This window comes from Mycetomoellerius zeteki, unplaced genomic scaffold (assembly GCF_001594055.1).
Source record: "Mycetomoellerius zeteki isolate Tzet28-1 unplaced genomic scaffold, Tzet1.0 scaffold364, whole genome shotgun sequence".
Lineage (NCBI taxonomy): Eukaryota > Metazoa > Arthropoda > Insecta > Hymenoptera > Formicidae > Mycetomoellerius > Mycetomoellerius zeteki.
Genome location: NW_017257354.1, coordinates 453,586 through 478,284, shown reverse-complemented (window position 1 = coordinate 478,284; position 24,699 = coordinate 453,586). Strand labels below are relative to the sequence as shown.

General features: G+C 31.8%; 2 protein-coding genes across 2 annotated transcripts in view; one reads left to right on the top strand and one right to left on the bottom strand.

Moving 5' to 3' along the window:
- The window catches only part of LOC108725801 (sodium channel protein Nach), a 19,411-nt gene extending 3,298 nt beyond the window's left edge, over nt 1–16,113 (top strand). Inside the window, exons 2-10 of the mRNA XM_018453025.1 lie at nt 138–344; nt 514–679; nt 1,343–1,494; nt 2,029–2,134; nt 3,577–3,883; nt 6,327–6,377; nt 9,799–9,991; nt 13,268–13,374; nt 15,983–16,113. Of these exons, the coding sequence (XP_018308527.1) occupies nt 138–344; nt 514–679; nt 1,343–1,494; nt 2,029–2,134; nt 3,577–3,883; nt 6,327–6,377; nt 9,799–9,991; nt 13,268–13,374; nt 15,983–16,113 (1,420 nt within the window). The remainder of the gene's footprint in view (nt 1–137; nt 345–513; nt 680–1,342; nt 1,495–2,028; nt 2,135–3,576; nt 3,884–6,326; nt 6,378–9,798; nt 9,992–13,267; nt 13,375–15,982) is intronic.
- Dredd (Caspase-8 Dredd) lies at nt 896–24,272 on the bottom strand. The gene is made up of 8 exons (XM_018453118.1): nt 24,201–24,272; nt 23,422–23,993; nt 21,833–22,101; nt 21,582–21,774; nt 20,610–20,735; nt 20,179–20,316; nt 17,312–17,522; nt 896–916 (listed from the first exon to the last, which is right to left on the bottom strand). The coding sequence occupies exons 2-7, from the start codon at nt 23,987–23,989 to the stop codon at nt 17,317–17,319; spliced, it is 1,500 nt and encodes a 499-aa protein (XP_018308620.1). The 5' UTR covers nt 23,990–23,993; nt 24,201–24,272; the 3' UTR covers nt 896–916; nt 17,312–17,316.
- Between the last annotated feature and the right edge of the window lie 427 nt (nt 24,273–24,699).

The window sequence follows — 24,699 nt, the reverse complement described above, 5'->3', positions numbered from 1 at the left end:
ATATATATATATGTATGTACATATATGTATATATATTGTCGTTTGTTACAATCCTAACAATAGTATACATATATTATTATGTATGTAACAATAGTATACATATATAATATATGTATATTAACAATTATCTATTATAGAATTATTTGGGCGATAGCGGTATTCGTGTCATTAGGTTGCGCCATTGTTTTAATGAAAATGGCTTGGAATTATTATGCTACCCATCCTACTTTGACAGTCATTGAATCAACGCATCATGGAATTTGGAATTATCCATTTCCCGCAATAACTGTGTGCAATATTAATCGCATATCTTATAATTTGACGAAAAAGTTCGTTGAAAGTATGTAAGTATTTAGCCTTTTACGGTTTTGTATTGTATATATACAATAGTATTCAACTTCGCAGATAATTAATTTTTCTTTACACTATTCATATTGCGTAATTCTACATACTACAGTTATTTTATCTTGTTAGTACTCTTTACCACGTTTATTTGCATTACATTTTTCATAGAAAAACACCAGCCAATGTCTCAAAAGAATATTTAATTCAAGAAATGCGGCTAATGAATGAATTACTAATACCAGGAATATTCGGAAATGATATTCAAAGGAATCTTACTCGTCTACAAGACATTATAGATGATAACCATTTGACTATTTTTAAAGTAATGGACTTGGTATGTATATACAAAAACAATTTATTATGTGCATATAGTATATCGACGAGATACTCGAATAAATAATACAATAAAAAAGAATTCCCAATACTTTAACAAATTAAAATAAAAAGAGCTATCGAAATCAAACGCTAAGAAGTATGCAAATTAATATCTTTTTAATAAGACATTTACTCGTTGTCAACAAGTTTAATTATTTAAAACCTCTTGTAACATTTCTCTCTCTCTCTCTCTCTCTCTCTCTCTCTCTCTCTCTCTAGTTTCGGCTCCGACATTTAAGTCATTTTTAGCAACAAAAGACAAAGATTATTAAAACTACATGCTGTGTTAAATACTGCCAGTAGGCAAAAATAACAAAAACACATTTTTTTAAATCGCAGTTTTTTTAAATCGCATTTTTTTTAAATCGCGGTCTTTTAATACGCGGTTTTCTATAAATCTGATATGCTGGAGAATTTCTCGTTACATTTCTCATTACAAATCTATAAATCTACGGAAAGGAATCTATATGAATCATCTATCACATATATCATGAAACATAAAAAAAATTTTTTAATGTTGCATAGATAATTATGTTATTGTCAAATAGTGTATTTATGCATTTCAACTGTTTCGCATTTTAGCGCTACAATTTCGGAAAAGCTAATAACAATGTTCTTTCAGATAACACAAAACTGCAGTACTTTATTGACAATGTGTAAATGGAAAGGTACAATTGATCAATGTGATAAATATTTCAAACGAAGTTTATCACTAGATGGTTTATGTTGCAGTTTCAATTATTATACTTTTCCTGATACAACGACATTGAAGAAGTAAGAACACTATTTTTGCAGAGCGGAAAAAGAATTTTTAAGCTTTATAAAAGATCTTTAAGTTTGTACAAAAACTAGAAAATAGAACAAAATATGTTTTATAGAACGAAGGAAAAGAAATTAAGAGATAAAAATTATTTTACGATCTAATTTGTGATAAAACAAAAAAAGATTTTTTATTTTTCTTCATCTTATTATATATCGGAATAAAAAACGTTAATAGCTTATGAATATCGAAATCCGACTCTGCATTCTACAAATAATCATATTACATTATATTTTATGAATAATATAAGGAAAGGCTCAAATAATTTTGTAAAATTAAAATAATGAGAATAGGGCTTACGAGCCAAGCAAGGTCTTGATGCTATATTATTAAAAAAACAGTTTATTACAACATACCCCAATCGAGTCATTCTCAATGTTAAAACATTAACATCAAGACCTTGCTTGACTCGTAAGCTATTCTCATTATTTTAATTATATTTTATATTACATTATATTTTCAATTAATCTAAATTCTTAATGTTAAAGTGTGAAAAGAGCTGCTGCCTGCGGATTTGAGACTGGTATGACCATAGTAGTAAATTCCGAACCAAATGATTATTACGCTACAATTATCGGATCACATGGAGTGAAGGTAATCAATTTTTAATTATGCTCAATTCTTATTTTTTTCCCTGCCTAATAGAAATTTAAATAAGGAACCAGTATGACCCTTGCGTAAATATTGTATGCTAATGTCAGACATTAGCATGGCAAACTTGCAACTTGCAAGCACGCCAACAACGTCACGTTTTGTCAATAGTGCTACTGCGAGCGACTGATCACTACCGACGGACTGACATGGCGCCGCTGGCCGACTAGTCTGAGTAACGATCATGTAACATGTAATTTTTTTTTAGAGCGGAAATGTGAAAAGTGAAAATTCTTATGTGTGTATGTACACTGTAATTCTGTTTCTAAAATTTTTATTTGTGCGTAAAAGTACTTGTAGGCAATCGAACTGTATGCAATAATGCATGTAAGCAATAGTACATGTAGGCGATCGAGCTGTAGGCAATAATACATGTAGGCAATCGAGCTATAGGCAATAATGCATGTAGGCAATAGTACATGTAGGCAATCGAGCTGTAGGCAATAATGCATGTAGGCAAAAGTAATTCTGTTTCTAAAATTTTTATTTGTGCGTAAAAGTGCTTGTAGGCAATCGAGCTGTAGGCAATCGAACTGTAGGCAATAATACTTGTAGGCAATAGTATATGTAGGCAATCGAGCTGTAGGCAATAATGCATGTAGGCAAAAGTAATTCTGTTTCTAAAATTTTTATTTGTGCGCAAAAGTGCTTGTAGGCAATCGAGCTGTAGGCAATCGAACTGTAGGCAATAATACTTGTAGGCAATAATACATGTAGGCAATAATGCATGTAGGCAATAATACATGTAGGCAATCGATCTGTAGGCAATAGAACATGTAGGCAATCGATTTGTAGGCAAATAGGATATAGGCAAACGGTACTGTAGGCAATCGATTTGTAGGCAAAAGCAACCCTCTCGGGTTGAAATCGCTTTGCTTGTAAAGTCGTACGCCCCGTAACAGGAGAGGATGCGAGGTGGAACTCCCTTTGCGTAGAAAGTCATATGCCTGTCAGTTTATAGCAGAAATAAGACATTATTTTTAAAAATTTATTTATTAAACTTTTAAATGAACAGTGACCGCCACCTAAAATTTTTTGAAGATCACTCAGGGTCATGACCTTAACAACATATGTCAAGGTTAAGGTCATCAGCGTGTTCATTAATTCCAATAACTACCGACAATTTTAACTATATAATTTTCGAATTTAGCAGTAAAGTAAAAGTGAGTAAGAAAAAGGGTGAACCAACAATTCATGAGAGCTTCCAAATCACCTAAAATGCAAGTATTTCTTTGCTAATGGAAAAATCTAACTCGTATAATGCATTATAACTTAAAAAAAAATGGACAATAAATTTCATCACGTAACCTTTTATATTCTATGTACCCGAATATTTATTCTTTTCGTTAGAAATTACTAACTAAATATGTTATACATTGTTACAGGTCATGATACATTATTCATTTGACTATCCAGATTTTAATGCTGAAATTCAATTTATACGATTAAACAGTCAACATTTTCTAACCATCAATCCAGCAGAAATGTATTCAAAATCCGAAGTGAAGGACTTGACAATTTCTACGCGAAAATGCATATTTAGCGAAGAGGCTGACAAAGTGCTGTATGCAAACGTCAAAGAGAGGAATTTAACTTTCACGGCATACTCATATCACAATTGTCTTGCAGAATGTCGAGCTAGTATCACAAGAGCAAAATGCGGTTGCATCCCTTATTACTTTCCACAAAACAGTAAGTAAGCAGATTGTATAAATATAAAAATAGATAACTAATTCGAAAACCATTGTCCATGTAAAAAAATTTTTTTAATTTATAAATATTTCTAATTTGTCTGGTCTTATTTAATCGTAAGGTCTATCCACTTACAGAATGTTTCCTGTAACTTAATCATTTAAAATATCTCCATTGTTTTTGATGATACGCGCGCGCGAGAAAACATCACAGGGGATTTTGTTCGATTCTAAAGGGCACATATTATGATGAGCCAAAAATTTCTCAAGGTCATATTTTTTGAGACTTCAAGGTCACCTCCATTTTTTAAAAAATGGAATTGTATAATTTTTTTACACAATGTGATTCCTCTAATTATTCTAAATGTAAAAATATTAAGGTAGTGATATCAAAAAATCAATGACATAAAATATTAAATATTAAATAACTCGTAAACTGTTAATTTTTTTATAATCATACCTTAATATACTTTTATGAACAGAATAATAAAATGAATCAATTGGTGGAAAGAAAATACATAATTGCTTTAAAAAAAATATGTATGCCAAATGGATAATTTTTTAAATAGCCAATTATGTGTTTTCTTTCCACCAATTGATTTATCTCATTATTTTATTCATAAAAATATTAAGGTACGATTATAAAAAATTAATATGTAGTTTACGAGTTATTTAACATTTTATGTCAATATATGCCAGAATAAGGTATAAAATATCTCGTAAACTATTGATTTTTTTTTATATCACTACTTTAATATTTTTATATCGAGAATAATTAAAGGAATCATATTATGTAAAAAAAATCATACAATTCCATTTAAAACAGTGGAGGTGACCTTGAAGTTTCAAAAAATATGACCTTGAGAAAAATTTTTTGCTCATCATAATACGTGCCCCTTCGAATCGAACAACATCCCTTATGGTATTTTTTCCTCGTATTATCAAAAACAACGGAGATATTTTGACGATCAAGTTACAGGAAACACCCTGCATAATTATAATGGACTGCTAATTTGCGTTGTCGAAATGTCCCCAATTGAACGTCTAATATTTTGAAGATAATTGCCGAGCGTAATAATTTAACATAATTTGACGTTAATATATATTTATAAAGGAATGTCCCAAATTATTATACAAAAATGATAATTACAAGACTAACGTTAATAGTCGAAAGATCTCGTTTAAAATAATCATTTTAGATGGTTAAATCTTGATATTCTGTACCCGACTTATGCTTATTGCACACCGGATGCGATGAGCGATAAGCGACGAACGATATCTAATAGCTCTGCTTTACATCGTCACGTGAAAAAAGTAGAGCTTTCATCGCTCGTCGCTTACTGTCCATCGCGTCCAGTGTGCAGTAGGCATCAGAGACTTGGTATTCTGTACCCAAACATATTTAGCCATTTTAACTGACAAGAAAAGACCTTCAACTCGAAAATTCAAAAAATTATAAAACTATGATGATACATAAAAAGATATCCTGACATGTAATAAATAATTTATTTTACTGTCCGAATTCACTTTGAAGGGGTAAAATCAACCTTTAAAGATTATCTCATTTTTCGTTTTTATTTTATTATGGACCAATAATAGGAGATAGAACAAAATTTTAAAGAGAAAATTTATTTTAATAAGATTTATTGATTAGGAAACTTATTCATTAGTAGAATAGTTCTAGGGATTTTAATTCATTATGTGTTAGTGCGTAAATGTATATGCGGTGTGTACGTGTAACAGTCCGATGTACATATATGCAATGTGTATGTGTGAGTCCGGTCACAAGGGAGAAGAAATACGTCACAAACGTTAGGTTCTAGGAGCAAGAAAGGGTACAAGTGCGTCACAGGGCCAGGGGTCTGTGCGGAAGGAGGTTTTACTCTTTTCTGTCTCCCTCCTTGCGTTCCCTTTCCGACCCATTGTCTTCTCCTACCCATTTATAGTTTGCAGTCCTCTCTCTCCCACCCATTGCGGACCTACACATATCATCTTATTCGTGCTCTCTCTTTCTCTTGTTGCAGATCTATATTTACTATGTAATCATCGAATATACTATATAATAATTATTTAATAAAATGTCTTACGAGTACGAGAATGTAAGAGTTACAGAGAGATTGCAACGGGAGAAAGTGACAAGTATAACGTTTATAGAAACGTTTGAATAATCGTTAACTTGTTGTCTTATGTATTATAATAAGTTCGCATTGACACCTAACGCGGTTCAAATAGCCTTAATATTGAAATCTTTGAATTTATATTCTTAGAGCCTTTCTTTAAAGTTAATTAATGCATTAGATATGTTTTTTAGACTTTGTATTTTTTCCGAATATCTCTCGTAATATAGTATACAAGTAATTAAACTTCTGGAGCTTTTAATTTATTTTATACATAATACTTTATAAGTAAGCATTAAAATAAATACTAAATTGTTACCACACTAGGTACCAGGACATGTGATCTTAGGGATATTCAATGCTTGAAGAAACATAAATGTAAGTATCCGTAAATATATAATATATAAGCATAAGTATATAATTATAAGTATATACAGTATATACATATAAGCGTATACATATTTTGATATTGTAGTATTTTTAATTCTCATAACACTCTCTCTCTCTCTCTCTCTCTCTCTCTTCCAAATATACATTAGCTAACGTTTAAAAAATAAATATTAACGTTTTGTACTAACGATAAAATTTTTTTACCTAAAAATATCTTCTAGAACAAGCACTCATATAATTATTTCCGTACGTTTGACTCTATGCTACATGGATATATTCGGGATAATAAATAAATGCTTCAAAAATTTAAATCATTTAATTCGGATTTCTAAGATAAAAATAATAAAAACGTGTAAATGTCGAAAATAACGGACTCACTTCCGATGAACTTAACTTTGACACATTGTCAAGATCATGAGTGACATTTATGAGGTTTTAGTTCGCGCTCGTTATTTGTTCAAAAGTTATTTACAAATAAATTTGACAATATAAATGTGTATTTAACTCTATAATTTGAATTGTAACTATCATAAATAACTAAATATAACTTTCCACGCAAAGCGAAATCCACCTTACACTCTCCCCCTGCCTAAGGGCATCCGACTTTCCACGCAAAACGAATTCTACCCCATCTATCTCCTCCTCTACCTACGTCAATCAACATTAACTACGTTTATACGGCACGCTTAATCGGGTTTAATAACATAGTTATGAAATTGGTTAATCATAACTGTTCCTCGAAAGAATGGAACGATTGTGATTGGCCAGTTTCATAACTATGGATGTTATTAAACCCGATTAAGGTTGCGATCCACTTGACGCTACAAACGCTTCGAAGCATTCTTTGATTAGTCAATTCGTAAAATTCTTTGTTCTGATTGGTCGCTCAAACGCTTCGAAGCGTTTGTAGCGTCAAGTGGACCGCAGCCTAAGACTGTGGTCAAAGTCTCGCTACAAATGCTTTGAAGCGTTTGATAGATCAATTAGAAGAAAGAATTTTGCAAACTGACCAATTAAAAAACGTTTTAAAGCGTTTGTAGTATCACGTCGACCGTACCCTTAGGATGACGTGTAAATGTACATAGTCATTGAGTCGACATCGGATTGATGATCTCGACATCAAGTTGACAGTCATTTCTCACTGGGTAGGGGCGTCAGACTTTCTACACAAAGTGAGATTTACCCCACTTCCCCTCCTTGCTTAGGAGTATCTGACTTTCTAGGCAGAAGGGTGTAATGTAACGGGTAATGTCTCGTGCCATGACGCTTGTCTTAGCGCCGAGACACTACCAGTGTCTCTAGATCTCGTTTAGCGTGGAAAGCTCCTTAGCAGAGGAAATGGAGCACGTCGCTCCGAGTGGAAAGTCATTTCGTAAGGAGAAAAGAAGGTTGGGATATGGAATTGTTTTGAACATTATAACAGAAATAAGACGTTATTTTTTAAACTTTTTTATTAATAACTTTTAAACGTATAAGTAAAAAATAATGCCCATGCCAGTTAAAGCTAGATCAAGTGCTTCAAATAATTCCATGTGAATTTATATATCACATTTGTAGTCTCTTGAATTGCGAGCCGAATTGATTTTTCGGACTTGGAAACAAAACTGAACTACTATAGTAATATCACAAATTAAATTGATAAGCAATTTAATAATTCGATGCTCAATTGGCATCATTTTAAGATCTTAACATAATCTGAAAATCTGTAAATAAAATTGCGAAAAATAATACCTCGGCCGGGAGTCGAATCCGGAATATCCGGATCTGTAGCATTCCGTGCAAGTATTGTTCTAAGCCTTTAAACTATCGAAACCTTAGTAATATTCTTCGTAATAACCGATATGTAGAAATATAAGCATTTTTCAGACAGCGGGTATAAACAATAATAAACGATTTATTAGGGCTATATAATGCGAATACACGAGTAAGAAATAATGCCTATACCGGTCGAAGTTGGATCTTAAGTGCTTAGGACAAGGTTAGGATTGGGGAATATTCGTAGAAGTCCCAAGAATAGTCATAATAACATCCCGACTACACCTGCAATAGAACTTATGCAGTTGAATCCGCACCGATAGAACCGTCATATTCTCAGTTCCGTTTTCATCTGTTCAATGCACCTCCAAATGAAAACATCATCGTCTGTATTCTCGGCACACCTCTATCTTTCTCTATACCTCTTCGATATTTCCGGGATTTCCTCCTCTTTAATTCGGATCCTGATACGGACAACAGCGCTTTGACATCGAACGCTGATTGATAAAATTTGGGGGTAAATTTTACTCCCATTATAATATTATAATAGTTCTCTTAGTAATTCTGAATAGTTATTTCTCAATAATTCTCAAATTATTTCTTTCCATACGGGAACTATGTTCTTTTGTAAGATAACTAAATACGTTTGAAAATTCTACAGAGTGAATCAGAAGTGTGTATACCTTGATAACTTTTAAACGGATAAAAATAGAAGATTAAAATTTTATCGTGAAAAATTTTATGGACTCAAAAAAGCTTTTGACCAAAGATCTATTTTCACAACTGAACAACATCGGAATAGCTTCAAAATTCTAAATGACATGAGGGATTATTTAAAAATACTTCTAATGATATAAGTATCTTTTGAAAAAGTTTACTAAGATATTTTAATGTAAAATTATGATTATTTAAAAAATTACAGTTCTTTGCATCACTTAGAGTCTACGATAAATGTGTAACGAATATCAGATCCTGTATACACGCACGCGTTTATATTAAATGTTCAAATCTTTGAGAGAAAAACCTTTAAACGGAATTCTTTTGATCTCAAGGAAAATTCAATGATATAGGATTTTTACCCACTAAAAACATCTGCGGTGTTTTCTTGCCTTGGCGCAGAGTACAGGAAACATCGACGCACAGCACATTCCAAATCCTGAAAAGCTGGCCGACTCAAACCTTGTCAAACCATTCAGATTTTTAAGCCGCCTCCATCCTATTGCCCATTTTGATCCATAGTCGAAAGACTGATGATAGCTTTTGTGATCCCATAAAAGCTCTTACGATATTATCCTTCTATATCTATTCATTTAGAAGTTATCAAGATTCAAATTTCTAGCTCATTTTTATAAAACAACAATACAGGAAAAGAAAGTAAAAGAGTGTCAAGAACCTCAACTGAAACAGATAGATTATATTCCATACAACACGTAGATGTTCTACAGATGCCCGATTTGCCCTCAAATGTCCTATTTATGTCTCCATATTTCGGACGTCCTCGAACCATGTAACGTCCTAAATACGGCCTTCAGACATTCCAAGGGCGTTCGAAATATAGAGACATAATAAGACATTTGAAGACATAAATCTGACGTCAGAAGGACGTCCACGTGTTGTGAGGGACCTTGTTTCATGTGTATTTTTGTTTTTACAGCATTTTTCGATAGTTCATGGCCAGAGATGAATCAAAAACAACAAAATCTTCCAAAAACATTAGATGATGTAAATAAAATACCTTGTGGATGCATACCGGATTGCCTTCTGTATTATTATCCCATTGAAAGCTCCTTTGGATCTCTCGATGATACTTTTTATTATAACGGTGGCAGTTTCTCAAAAAATTCTAGGTAAAAGAAATAATTTAATTGCATATATAAAGCATTAAATTATATATTTTCTTTCAGATATGCGTGCTTTTTATTAATTTTAAAACAATATTTATTCAACAATATTAATTTTAACTCCATTATTAATTCCTTGCAGTTCCTTAAATTAACCAAGAAAAGGGTATAAAAGTACAATTGAGAGTAAAAATGATAATTTGATTCGAATATGAGTAGAACTGCATTGAGTTATGCGTTGTGCAAGAATTTGTGCTCCCCGTTTTAGCCTTTTACAGTGTCAAGCAATGTAGCACTGTGTCACAGTTACAATAGGCCTGTTCTTTTTGGCTAACTTTTGCACCAGTTCATCTTTCTTTCTTTTCCCTCCAGGAGGAAAGAAGAGGAAGAAAGATGAACTGGTGCAAAAGTTCAGCCAAAAAGAACAAGCTTACTGTATCATTTGTATACCTTGGTGGTAAACGGTCATAAGTACACAGTGTCGACTTGTAAACGTTGCTTAGTTCAAAGTGAAATAAAGAAAAGGTCTCATATACCTATATGTCCAATACATCTGAATGTAATCTTGAAACCTCTTATTAGAGTGATTGGGTATATTCACGCAACTTGCATAGCCGCATAAACATATTCATAAATAAAATTATCCAATCACATTTTACGTGCGACTTTGTAAGAGAAGTGTCCCTAGAATACAATCTGGCAACCGGTCCCTAAAAATGACGGACACATCATTGGGCGCATTCAGCGGACTCAACAGTTGAGTGAACGCTCACTATTATTGGTGCATTCTTTTAGCTCATCCAATCAAAATTTTAGATCTAGAAGAATACATTAATGGCTGCGTTCAGCAGACTCAACAGTTTTGCAACCGTTTTATGATTGTCTGCTGAGATAGGACCATTCTTCTAGATCTAAAAGTATGATCCAATTAGCGCGAAGGAAACTTACAACAGTTGCAAAACAAACGTTCTGCTGAACGCACCCAATAGCAGCGAGCGCTCACTCAACTGTTGAGTCTGCTGAATGCGCCCATTGTGATGCGTTCCCGCTTGTGTGATAATTGGTTCCGCCATTTTTATGGTCTACGCAAGCTCATCGACGTCTAGAATGGACCGCTGATGGCAATGGTGGGGGTAGAAAAACGATTAGAGTGAGAGGCAGGAATAATAAGAGCGTTCTTTCTCTGTTTACTGAAGCCTGATTGGTTGTTGGACTACTGTTGGGTTAACAACAACCAATCAGGCTTCAGTAAACAGAGAAAGAACGATCTTATTATTCCTGCCTCTCACTCTAATCGTCTTTCTACTCCCACCATTGCCATCAGCGGTCCATTCTAGATGTCGATGCGCAAGCTACAAGATCGCCGGACTCTATATTCTAGGGACACTAATAGCGTTTTCGAGTGGAGTGAGTTTGAACCCGACCCGGTTCGGTTAAGCTAATGGCACATACAAAAACGTAAGGCCGTAAGACATAATCAGTAAGCGAATTGGCCAATCACGATAGAGATCGTAAGGCCAGTAGCGAATCCAATCTTACGATTTCTTTACTGCTTACGTATTACGGCCTTACATTTTTGTATGTGCCATGGGCTTAAGATTGGATTCACTACTGGCCTTACGATCTCTATCGTGATTGGTCAATTCGCTTACTGATTACATCTTACGGCCTTACGTTTTTGTATATGCCATGGACTTTAATCCATGTTTGACCCCAAGAAGACTAGAACTAAGGAGGATCAACTCGCGTGGTGGGGGTGAGTCAAAAAACTTCCGCGGCTATTCACACGATGTGCAGCGGCACTGCGCATTGTGTGAAAGTTCGATATAAGAGCGACAAAGTGACGATTATAGAACGATAGAGCGACAACTATATAGAGCGACAGAGAGGACTAATGAAGCGCAAGAGTGGGGGAAGTTATCCGTCGCCACTTTTTGCATCACCCCCACTACCGCTATTGGCACGAGTTGATCCTCCTTAGTTCTAGTCTTCTTGTTTGACCCGAAAGTATCATAATCTCGTCCAATCGGAAATTAAAGTAAAGCACTTAACGTCATTGATCCGACCCAGGCTAGGTTCAAACCCACTCCATTCGAAAACGCTATAAGAGAAATGTGATTCGATAAATTTCTTTATACATATATTTATGCGGCTATGCAAGTTTATGTGGATATACCGTTACCCCTCCAAAAATTAATGATTATGGAATATAAAAATTTAATATTCGAAGTGATATAAAATAACGACACAATTGAACATAGCATTTTAGTTGTGTACGGTTATGTCTACTAATTGTAGGTTATGTCGATTAATTGAAGAATATGAAATCATACATTGTATCACACAGTGAAATCTAGAATGTAGAAATTGATTATATTCTTCATTATAGTTATATATATACATTAAAGGTTGCAATCCGTTATTCGCTACGAATATCGAAAATCTATAGTATATGTAATGTAAATTATAAATTTTAAGTACTAAAAATCTATAGTTTACATTATGCGTGGTCTACAATGGGCAGTAGCAGTAGTGGATTAAGGAGTAGACGCAGAAATCAACCAATCATAATCGAATGTGAGAAAGATAATCAACTACGATTAGTCGATTTCTGCACCTACTCCTTAATTCACTACTGCTACTGCCCATTGTAGACCACGCAATACATATACTCATATCAAAGCTGGCTTTTTACCCCCACTCCATCAATTTTCGTATACAGCGAAGTTACTCTCAAAGTTCGATATTGTTCAACTAATAGCGAACATCGCTGAAATACATGTCATGTCATGTTTATGGAATCGTATGTCTTCCAAGATTAATTTTGGGAGCGAAGCAAAGAAAAAGCCATGTTCGCTGCGATTTTTGGAAATAAGTGTTATCCTACTTTTTCTTTTTTAGTAATTGTATATTAGCAATTGCAACGGCTATGCGTCGCCTCCGAATCTTTGCGGCAGCTACAGCTGCTACTATACGGATATATTCTTTTAGACTTTTACACTCGATGTGTTTTCATTTTCGTAATCCATTTTTATTAAAATGAATTAAAAGCTAGCGAAAATAAATGAGTGTATTCGTTAACTTAAAGTCAGCGAAGATACGCTCCATGAAAAAGAAGCAGGAGAAGAGCGAACAGCTTTCGAACGCTGCTTTGATTTTGGTGGAGTGGAGGTAAAAAGTCAACTTTCTTTCGCTGCATGAAATTGCATAATAGTGAATAACGGAAAACAGCCAAAATATATTATCTCTGTATGTTTTAATGATATTATTATAATTTTACAGTAACACTACCAACATATTCAATCATAGTATAATACATATATTTTTCAACGATTTGGTTGCTTTCCAATATCGACGATCAGTTAATTATAGTTGGCGCAATGTTTTTGGTAAGATAAAGTTTTTATGTCTTATAAAATGTCGGTGAGAATTTAGAATACTTCATCACGAATTTTGATAAAATATACTCATGTATAATGCGTTTTGATACAAAACGAAAGAATGACAGAAAAAAAGTGAACCCTCGCGAAGCGATTTACTAATAAGGAGATCCTAAAGTTGCCCTACTTTATCATCAATTCCATTTGGCGATAATTTTTCGAATTGGATTTACGGATAAGAGAGAAAATTGTATTTACAGAATTAAAGTACACACAAAAAAAAGTAATGTACAGGAGACCCTGTCCATTTCAAAATGGCATAAAAATACACTGAATCGATACGTTTTCGCGTAAAAATAAAGCTTTGACAAGAAAAAAGTGTCGCTCTGCTCCGCGAATCGAGTTAAGCAAAAAGCTGATTCTACAATGAGTCGGTAGTCGGTAGTCCTAAGTCTTATCGGTGAATCAGCCAACAGCCAACTTGTACGACTAAGACTACCGATTTCTTAAGACTGACCAAATTCGACTTTATTCTTTTCCATTAATCGAGCTAAACGACTCGCTGTGCAATTAATAACTAGTAGAAAAATCATAGTCACCTATTTAGGTTAAAACTGATTAAGAATTAAGATTTCCGATTACCGACTCAATGGTTGCATTCAGCAGAACGTAAGTTTTACAACCGTTTTGTGATTGTCTGCTGAACGGTTCTAGATGCCCTCACGTCTTAACATCACGGTTGCCAGGTCCTGAGCATTGTACAGCTGGGGTCCGAAGGTCCATGCACTGTTCATATTTCATATTTCGACTGGAGGCCAGTCGATTGTTTCTCAAAAAAAAAAAAAAAAAAAAGGGGGGGGCGCAGGATTTAATTCACGTTTTGCGATCGCTGTTACAGATTTTCTTTTTATTATTAATATTTGACTAACATAAAGTGTCAACACAATCACAGAGACCTTTTTATTATTATTACAAAATTACATACAGTGCGAACACAATTACACACAAACTTTTTTATTATTCGTAAAATAACATAAACTGCAAACATAATCACAGACTTTCTTATTACTCTCTCCACATAATTTAAATATTACACGGACATCATTGGATAGTATAATTAATAGAATAACCACACGCGAGCGAAAAACTGGAGATCTTTCCCGTCTGCTAGAGAACTGGAGATTGGTCCCGAAAACTGGAGTCTTCAGTCAAAATCTAGAGACCTGGCACCGTGCTCAACATGTTTATTCAGCGGCTGCTATGATTTCCAGCAAAGTAAGACTGCATTGCGCAGTAGAAGGCAACAGTTTTGCAACCGTTTTATGATTGTTTGCTGAACTTTTCTAGATGCATTCAACGTCTCAACATGTTTATTCAGCAGTCGCCATGATTTCCAACAAAATGAAAGTATACTGAGTCAAACGAAACGAACGTGTTGAGCAAAATGGCTGCAAAGCAATTGCATCTCTTTATCAAATATTTCATCATCATATAGTAGTGTTTCAGGATTATTCCCTGGTGCTGTGTTGTTTCGAATCCATGTGAAATTTTGAGTGAAATACGAAAGAGATCCAAAAATTAGCATCCGGATTCCGCAATGTGATATTTTTTGTAAAAAAAAATACATAGAATCCTGAAACGCAATACTATGGAGAGTACATATTTGATAAAGAGATGCAATAGCTTTGCAGCCATACTTTGCAGCCTAATTTGCTGGAAATCATGGCGACTGCTGAATAAACATGAGGTCTGTTCGCGTTGCTTGCACTTTTGGCACTCGGCATCTTCGCTTTCTCTCTTTTCAAGGCCAAATATATATTTATCTTATTTTAAGTGCAAAAATATTTGGGGATTTCATGCAACGCGAACAGACCTAATCTGAGACGCTGAGTGCATCTAGGACCATTCAGCAGACAATCATAAAACAGTTGCAAAACTGTTGCGTTCTGCTGAACGCACCCATTGTAGAATCAGCATTAAAGTTGACGATTATTCAGATTAGAAAATATGTCACAGCCGCGAAATACTGCGCTGCGAGCATGCGCTGCGAGCATGCGCTGCGGTCACATTTTCATGCTCTATGGTGCTTCAAAAACACAAAAGTACTGTTTCAAAAATAAAAATTCACTGCTTTAAATACATAAATTCACTGCTAATGCAAAGAATTTGGTGGCTTCTCAGGTGGATTCGTTATATTGATTTTAGAGCTAGTCGCTTCAGTACTGGCACCTTCCTTTGCAATAAACCAATCTTATTATACATCTACTTCAATCTTGAAACAGAATTTCTTATTGCATTCAGTCAATTCAAAGACTATGTTTACACGGTTCGATTTACGCCGAAGTTATAACATCGATGTTACGAAATTGACCAATCACAGTCATCCCATTCTTTAGAAGAATAGCTATGATTGGTTAGTTCCATAACATCGATGTTATAACTTCGGTGTAAATCGGACTGTGTAAACGTAGTCAAGGACACTCTTATACCTATAATGTTGATAATTCCGTCACTTCAGGCATCTCCTTTCGCTTCGCGAAACACGTTAAATAAGTGTCCTTCCATGAAAATTCGCGATAAGATTATTTATGAAAATAATATTTATTAATATTTGCAGCATCATTTGGCGGTTTACTTGGACTATTTGCTGGTTTCAGTCTCATGTCTATCTTTGAGTTTCTGTATTTCTTTATAATACGTGTTATAACTGATGCTTGTATCAATTCAATGAAACACAGTAATATATAATAACATACTATAAACATATTTTGGAATATTTAAGATCGAGAAATTAAATTGTAAAATATATAATTTATTTTTTCTATTGTCATGAAAATAAAGTTTAATATACATACATACATATAAACCTGTATATAAATATAGTCAATTATCCTTGATAATATAATCACATTAGGCTCGAAGTAGTCTATTATTCCTTTTATAAATATAATAATTAAAATAACATTAAAGTATTATTTTATGAAGACTTCTACTCGTATATGAAAAGCACAAACAATTAAGAAATAAAGGCTAAACAACCAAATTTTATATACCTCAATTCCAATCCTGTAATCATTTTTTGCATCTTTCGTAAAATTCTGCAGAGCATTTAAATAAATATATAAAAAAGTTGCTTGGGACTTAGAGTGATATTTCGTTTATTCGTTTTTATCGTACGACAAAGGCTGCAGAACAGCTGAGAGGTTCTCGGATCTTTCCTATGCAATCAACAGACTTAAAAAATTTGTCATTCGATAAAAACGCACAAATATAAGAGTCCCACGCCTTAGCGTACTTTTAAGCTATAGTCCGATTCACGCATTACCCCTCCCCCTCTCACAAGAGTTACAATTTCTTTCATTCGCTTACCGCTTTCTTTCATCAACTTGTTAGCGGTCTTCCAGACTTTTTGACAAACTCATTTTTTAGTCTTTGTCTACAGCAAATTCAATACCCTTCATAATTTTACTTATAATGTGCATTATGCCTTATAAATTTTCAGGCCTCAATAATAAAAGCAATTCCCTGCCCTTATTATTATCTTGAGATTACCTTTCCTCTTGATCCTTCCATCGAAATTCTTGCAATTTCTCTTTCACCTCCTAATTCCTCCCTATATATTTTTAGAATATATCGACACCTATCTCTCATGCATCCTGTCATAATCTGTTTGGCTTTACCGAATTGAATTCTTCATTTTTACAATTGTTTTAAAGTGATCTCATCATTTCATTTTATCCAAATTATCTTTATTTACAAATAGCACGTACTTAATAAAAATTAACGTGTCGTTTCTAGCTTCTGACGTCACGATTCAATATGACTTTGGCGACTATACTTAGGAGCTTTAACTTTAAAAACTATTTTTGTCACAATAAATATATAAATTGTTTATCTGAATATATCTACTTTTATAAGGTACAATATTTATAATATACGATTGCTTTCTAGTTAAACTGCAGAGTCAATTTGCTTTAATTGAAAATCTGATTCCAAACGATCCAGTCGTATTTCTGTTAATTGTGCAATCTGATTCCCATCTATTGTTCCTTTTTTTTCTCGAATAGATTTCATTATTTCTCTGACACAATCATAAAAACTTAATTGATTCCCATAAGTTTTGAAAATTCTACAAACTTCTTGTATGAACCATGACCCTGAAAAAAAATGGAAAAATATAAGATTAAGGATCCTGAAGTGAAGTCCCGACAAACATATCCAACAAGGTCGCTATTTTACCGATTTAATAAGACCAAGACCCGTATTCATAGTCGGGCCTTATATTTAAGGCTTCCTTAAATTTATCTTTAAATGCTCCACGAATGATTTCATTGGCTATTGAGCATCTAAAGATAAATTTAAGGAAGCCTTAAGTACAAGGTCTGACTATGAATACGAGCATTATACACATGTCGGAAAGACATCCAATAGACGTCTTAAACTAGACATCTTGAGGACTTTTCCAAAAGTCGTTTTTAAGACATCTTTCCGACTTTATAAAAAATGCGTCTTTGCAGATAATCAGAAAGACGTCTTGAGAACTTTTCCAAAAGTTTTGAAAGACACCCTCACTCTCTCTCTTTTCAAAAATGTCCGCTCTTGCCTGAATTGTTTTACTTTGCTCTCAGAAATTGCTCTTCAGAAATTCACTCAAAAATCGGCCCGAAATGTTTGTAAATAAAGATCGAGAGCAAGAGCGGGCATTTTTTTGAAGAGTGTGGGAGTCTTTCTTCAGAAGATGTAGAGCTTGTTTAGATATGAAAGGTGGACACTCCGAATATGTACTTTAAGGAATAATAAAAATAAATAAAAATAACTTAAAAAAAAAACAGTAAATGCATTTTTTTTGCGTTACATTATTGTTAAGTCGATTTGAAGGAAATATATTATTTAAACAAAGACCAAGAAATATCTTGATTACCGTTCGTTTTCGGACTTATGTTTATTAGGACTTTTTGACTTATTTTTTGTTGTTCTGTATGCACTTAAAGTCTGTGACCCTTTTTCACTAACACCTTGCATATACGAACTTATAAAAGAAAAAATTATAACCTATAGAAATAAATGCCTTAAACAGTCCAGCTTATATAATTCTGTGTGAATTTATAGTCACGAAAATTTGCCCACGGCCGGTAGTCTTTAATAGTATCTCGTCGATGCATCATAATTCAGCCTTGCTCATAGAGCGATTAAATGTAAATATAGTTAGAAAGAAGTTCAAAAATAAATTTTAAAAATCAAAAATTTTTCTCAAATATTTTCCATTTTTTGCAAAAATCAATTTTTTAGTTTGATTGTAGGTTGGACGAGAACTATACTTATATAGATAAGAATCTTTTTAAATGTTTTGTTTCAGATAATTTCTGCATCTTAAATTATGGCAACAATAAACAGGTATTTTGTTACATGTCCATATAAATTTGTTAATAAATATCAAGAAAATCGTTTATAATGTTTAAAAAGATTTGTAAAGAACATTCAAATATCAAAGAATAAATGCAACAAATTTCAAATTATGGGTGTTATATTAAAAAAAAATTCCTAAAAAGTGGTTATAAAATGGTATCAAAAGCGAGAATATTCTCTTAATAATTAAAAATATGGAATTACACACAGACAATTCAATGTAAACAGGATGTCCAGCAATATCTGGCTAGTCAATTCAAGAATAACTGACATTCCAAGTAAACATCTCGATTTTTCTAGGTAGATTAATTTTTATTAATTAATTAATTTTCATTGATTCGCGCAATATTATGTTTGTATTCAAGTTAACATTCTATATGACAAATTAATTAAAATGCAAACAAATTTAGAACAATATTACTTAATGCTTTATAAATAATATCAAATAAACATTCAAACGATAATCTCTGCTATATTTTATATGATTGTAGATTAAGGGGATCCTAAAGTCGTGCTGTTTTACCGATTATTTTTCAATTAAGTATTTTCCTAACTGCTTTTACAGAATTAAAAATCCTTCTCCACAATTAAAATATAAGCGATAATGTAGTTCAAACCGTTTGACTTGGTGCGAAAAACGAAAAAAAGTTGGAAAATTTTACAGTTTTGTTATTGGCTTCTGGCGACTCGTAACAATATTTGCTTTATAAAAGTTTTGTACTTTGTATCTATAAAATTAGCTCGGTTTGGACTAGGGATTACATGAACAACCAATGTTGAGTTAATTAAAATTAGGTTTAGATACTTAATACGAAAGATAGTTAGTTAGAAAATTTGTACGTATGTGTACGTGAGATATTGATGTGGTAGTATATAAAGGATGTCGATGCGCTGGAAAAACAGCGACATCTAGTGAATTTGTCGGAGTTCGAGCTTCGCTTTAGGATCCCTTTAAATCCAAGTAACTTGCTTTCCACTAGTAAGTTGCCTTATTACTCATTTAAGAAAGGGCTTAAATCAAACATAACTTTTCTTTTTATTAACATCACCTTACACAATTATTAATTTATTGGTGCTTTATTAAATTATTAATCTAATTTTTAATGTCCGCACTTGCCTTTAAAGCTAAAGATCTAAAATCATCATAAAATTTATCGTTACCGACATAGTTCTTACGCACGCACGGAAAATATTTATTTCTTTCTTTCTTCATGATTCAATTTTTTTTTTAAGAAAAGAAAGACAAAAATTCCAAATCAGTTCTGAAATTACAGAGGAATTTTTTTCTCAGGAATTTCTCAGGATACTTAAATTCCAAAATTCAAGAACATTTAAGAATTGATGGACACCCTACTAAATGAAGGAAAAATATAGGAGATCTCTATAAAATACAGCTCAATTATTTACCTTGTTTTTGATGACGTATTGATAGAAAACCTTGTATTGTCGACATAAACATAAAAAAGTTCGCAAATTGGCGTATATCTTCTGTGGGTGTAAAAGAATCATATAAACCATCTGTTGTCAAGGAATTGCTTACAGTTCCTAGAAATAAAATCTGCTATATATAGTATTTCTTTAATAACATATTTTACAATATGTGTATTGCAAAAAAAAAACTTTTAATGTATATAAGCATATCTGATATATGTAAACAATAGTATATTTAAGCAATTTTTTAACATATTGTGTCTTTCAAAATTATAAAAAAAGACATCAATAAACACAAAACATTGAAATCTTTAAAATGATATTTTTTGTAACACGCTATATTAAATTTGTAATTGTAATACGATATTTTTATTATAACTTTAACTTTTGCATAACTTTCTTGTTACCACATATTTTTCCTTGACAAGCTTGAATAATAACAATTTTTATAACATCTTTCAATTCCAAACAACAAAGAGCCCTTTCTATTGTTTCCAGAGAAACTTCTTCCTCATCTGATGCAATTATGCCTCCTATGATATAAACTCATCATTTACTATTCATTAATCTTAAATATAAATTAATTAATAAAAATAAATAAATCAGTTAAAACTCCTGTTCACTCATTATTATTTCAGCCTGTGATGTTAGAATCGAAAAAATACACAATAAAAATTCTTGGAAATTATATTAATATATGGAAATATATTTCAATAAAACACAATAAATAAAATCAACTTATAACACATGTATCAAAAACTCTCCTTTTTCTTCGTTAATTAATAAATATAATCATCCCATTCAGCACATAATTTCACGAGACGTTCGAAAGACATTCCGAGAATCTTCCTATGTACTAAAAACATTCTAAGACGTCCCTTGGATAAAATGTGCTGTATGGAATATAGTAACATAGACTTTTGCATAATGCTGCGTAATGCGTAAGATATAAGAAAATCAATCAGAGAATTCTCCATTTCATATTCACAGACACATAACAAATTTTCGAATTGTGTGTTCAAATTAATAATATATAGAAATAAATATAATTTAATTTCTCTCCGAAACAAGTAGACAGTTTTCAATATATAATTTTTTATTATATAATTTTATAAGTCTATTTTATCACGATTGCAAATGTTTAATCAAAAATATTTCTATTTAAAAGTAATCTGCAAGAATACTTATTGTACTTTTTTTCACTTCTGATGTTATAATTTAAGATAATAATAATGAACAAAAGCCTTAAACATGCAGCATGATATGATTTTATCACGATTATTCTATTGAGATATTTTTATAATAATTATATAATATTTTGAAGCAGAAAAAAGTTTATATACTTCAAAAAAATTCTTATTGCTGAATATATTATTCACCTTTGTATCCATGACTTAGAATACAGAGAAATAAACAATCATACTTAATACCATAGTCTTTCGAAATGTTTTTTATTTTCTCTAATATTTCATTTTTCTTTAGATTTTGAAATATCTCGACTCTGAACCCAAAGGTTTTAAATGTTTCAGATAAATTAATACAATCTGCTCTTGTTCCAAATCGTGTTTCATACTAAAAAGATAAAAATATAGAACATATATATTTTCAGCACTAATTAAAATAGTAATACCTCCTTCATAAAATACATCTGATTTATGATAATACACAATCCACTGTTAATTAACTGTATTTTTTTTCTGTAATGCCTTTTGATAAAAGACGATTCTTCTGAAGGAGTTGATTGTAAGTAATTTTCATTATTTGTTCCAAAAGTTTTACAGTTATCAACAACATGTAGACCATTCTCAAATTTTTCCATTTCCATACAAATTATTTTTATATGGCCATCTTCAAATTTTTTCAAATGTTTTAATAATTTTTTCATATTATGCATTTTATCTAAAATAGAATAATATAAAAACTTTTTAATTTAAAAATATTTTGAGTTTATTAGATATACGTAAACAGAAACAAAATAGTATGTATCTACATGTGTGTATATGTACTAAGCAGAGTTGGGAAGCATTACTTTTTCCATTACTTTTTGTAATAAACATGACGTTGCAATTTTTTATAACTTTTTAAATGTTAAGGTTGTGCTACGGTTGAAAAAGTCGATTTTTCCAACCTTGGCACAATCTTAACATTTATAGTTATAAAAAATTGCAACATCATATTTATTACAAAAAATAACGGAAAAAGTAACGCTTCCCAACTCTGATATTAAGAGTAACTAAAAAAATTCTATCATTTTTCAGAACTACATGAGACACAAAAAACTCCATAGATTGGTATACAATATCAATAACGATAAAAACAAGATTTATAAAGTTTATATACAAAAAATTGAAAAAGAGGTGCTATAACATTATGAAAAGTAACCTGCAAAAAATAAGTACTCCAATTTCAATTATTCGTGCTTGCATACTATACAAGTTAAAAGTTAAAACAAAAACCATATCTTCTTGAAAAGCTTAGCATATCCTTTGAACCTTCGTTCTAAGTTTAACCTCATACAACATACAAACATGAATACCTAATAACCTAATTTACAAAAATCATTTAAATACTTATACCAACTAGTGATTTTCTATTAAATTATTTAAATTTTGATGGTGCTTATAAAGAACAATGTACTAAGATGCAATATGCATTAGCATTTATCATGAATACATTTGCATGCATCATCAAAATATGATAATTAAATAGAAGTTGTTAACTGGTACAAGTATTAAACAATCAGTACAAACCAGAATAATGAAATATTCATTCTAGGTCAATTTTTAAAATGTCACCTACTTTCCGATTTTCTCTATATACTCTGCATGTTTTCAATGTCACTGGATGCAATCTATCGAGTTTCCTGCGTCAAATACTTTAATTTTTACAAATTTTGTATTTTTGGAAAAACAGAATTTTAATTACCTGAGATATATATAATATTATATATATATATATATTATATCTCAGGTAATTAAATAAAATTCTGTTTCTCTAAAACATATATATATATAATACATAGTTTAAAACAATTTGTTATTAATTTGCTATTTATCTCTTTAGAAGTTTCATCATAGTTTTAAATAAGTTGCAACATATTGCTATACATATGTAATTAAAACATTTTTTTCAAAATTATAAAATTTTTTTTAATATTGTTACTTTTTACTCGTATAAATACACTCTTATCAAAAATTATATATATTGAAGTAAACATACCTTTTGAAATTGTTATATATCCAATTTGTATCCAATAAAGCATATGTAATTCAAGATAATCTACATTGTCCAATAATGGTTCATAATTATGGATTTCAGATTTGACATAGTTCAATAATAATTTTTGTTCACTTTCATTTAAGGATTCACATAATTTATATAAACACTTTGCAATTACATTTATACTTTTTGAATATGATGTGAGCTTTGGAACATACTGTAAATCTAGAACACTGAATGATATTCCTAGCTTCTTTAGCACTTGTCGATTATTCAAAATACATAACGCTTCTAAGACTTTTTCTTCCCAATTTTCTGGGTTATTTTTTACATAGTCTACAATTATGTACGCATTTTTTGTATTTATTTTAAAAAGTTCAAAAATATTGTTAAATCCACTTGCATAATCGAATATCATGAATAATATAGAAATCTTCTCATCTATTTCAAGGTCATCTTCTATCTGTTTCAAAATGTTTATGTTTATAACTGTTTTTGCTACATTATATGCAATCCCATCCATCAATAATGACATGGTTAATCGTATTGTCATTAATAGTATTCCCATTTACCTGAAATACATTATTAGTAGTAATTAACAAATTGTCTACGTTAATTAATATTTAAAAAATGGGTCGAATGAGCCTAAATTTATCAAAATCAGAAGTAAGACTACTGAATAATTATTTGTGATAATATTACTTGTGACAATATCACATTAATAACCAAGATATTAAAATATTATATAACAATGAAAATCTTCACAAAAAAATACCAACCGTTAATTTTACATAAAAACACAGTGAAAACAACAGTAAATACAACCCACATATGTAATACTAGAAAGTGCATTTTTCCTATTTCTGTCGAAATGGCCCGTACACTACCGCCAGTAAGTCCATTTTCAGTTTAGGAACTACGTGACTACATCCATTTTCTGACACTGTCGATAAAATCGTATCAAGAGAAATTATGGTTCATGGGGGTTTGTGAGGGTCTTTTTCCTGTAACCGCAAACTGCCGCCGCGCACTACTGCCCTCTGAAGAAATGGATGTAAACTACACAACAATGGTTGCGTTCAGCAGACTCAATAGTTTTGCAATCGTTTTATGATTCTTCGCTGAGATAGGAGATATTCCTTTAAATCTAAAAGTATAATCCAATCAGCGCGACGAATCATACAACGGTTGCAAAACTGTTGAGTCTGCTGAACGCAGCCAATATTCATTTTTTTTTTTTGCGGTGCTCCTGATATAATCAGGAAATAAATCGCTGAA

What these genes read in the sequence shown, in the direction of transcription:
- Dredd (XM_018453118.1), bottom strand. Translation starts at nt 23,989, where the DNA reads ATGGGAATACTATTAATGACAATACGATTAACCATGTCATTATTGATG. An exon ending in ATATATAACAATTTCAAAAG is followed by an intron (nt 22,102 to 23,421) that starts GTATGTTTACTT and finishes ATTCTATTTTAG; the next exon opens with ATAAAATGCATAATATGAAA. An exon ending in AGATGTATTTTATGAAGGAG is followed by an intron (nt 21,775 to 21,832) that starts GTATTACTATTT and finishes TTATCTTTTTAG; the next exon opens with TATGAAACACGATTTGGAAC.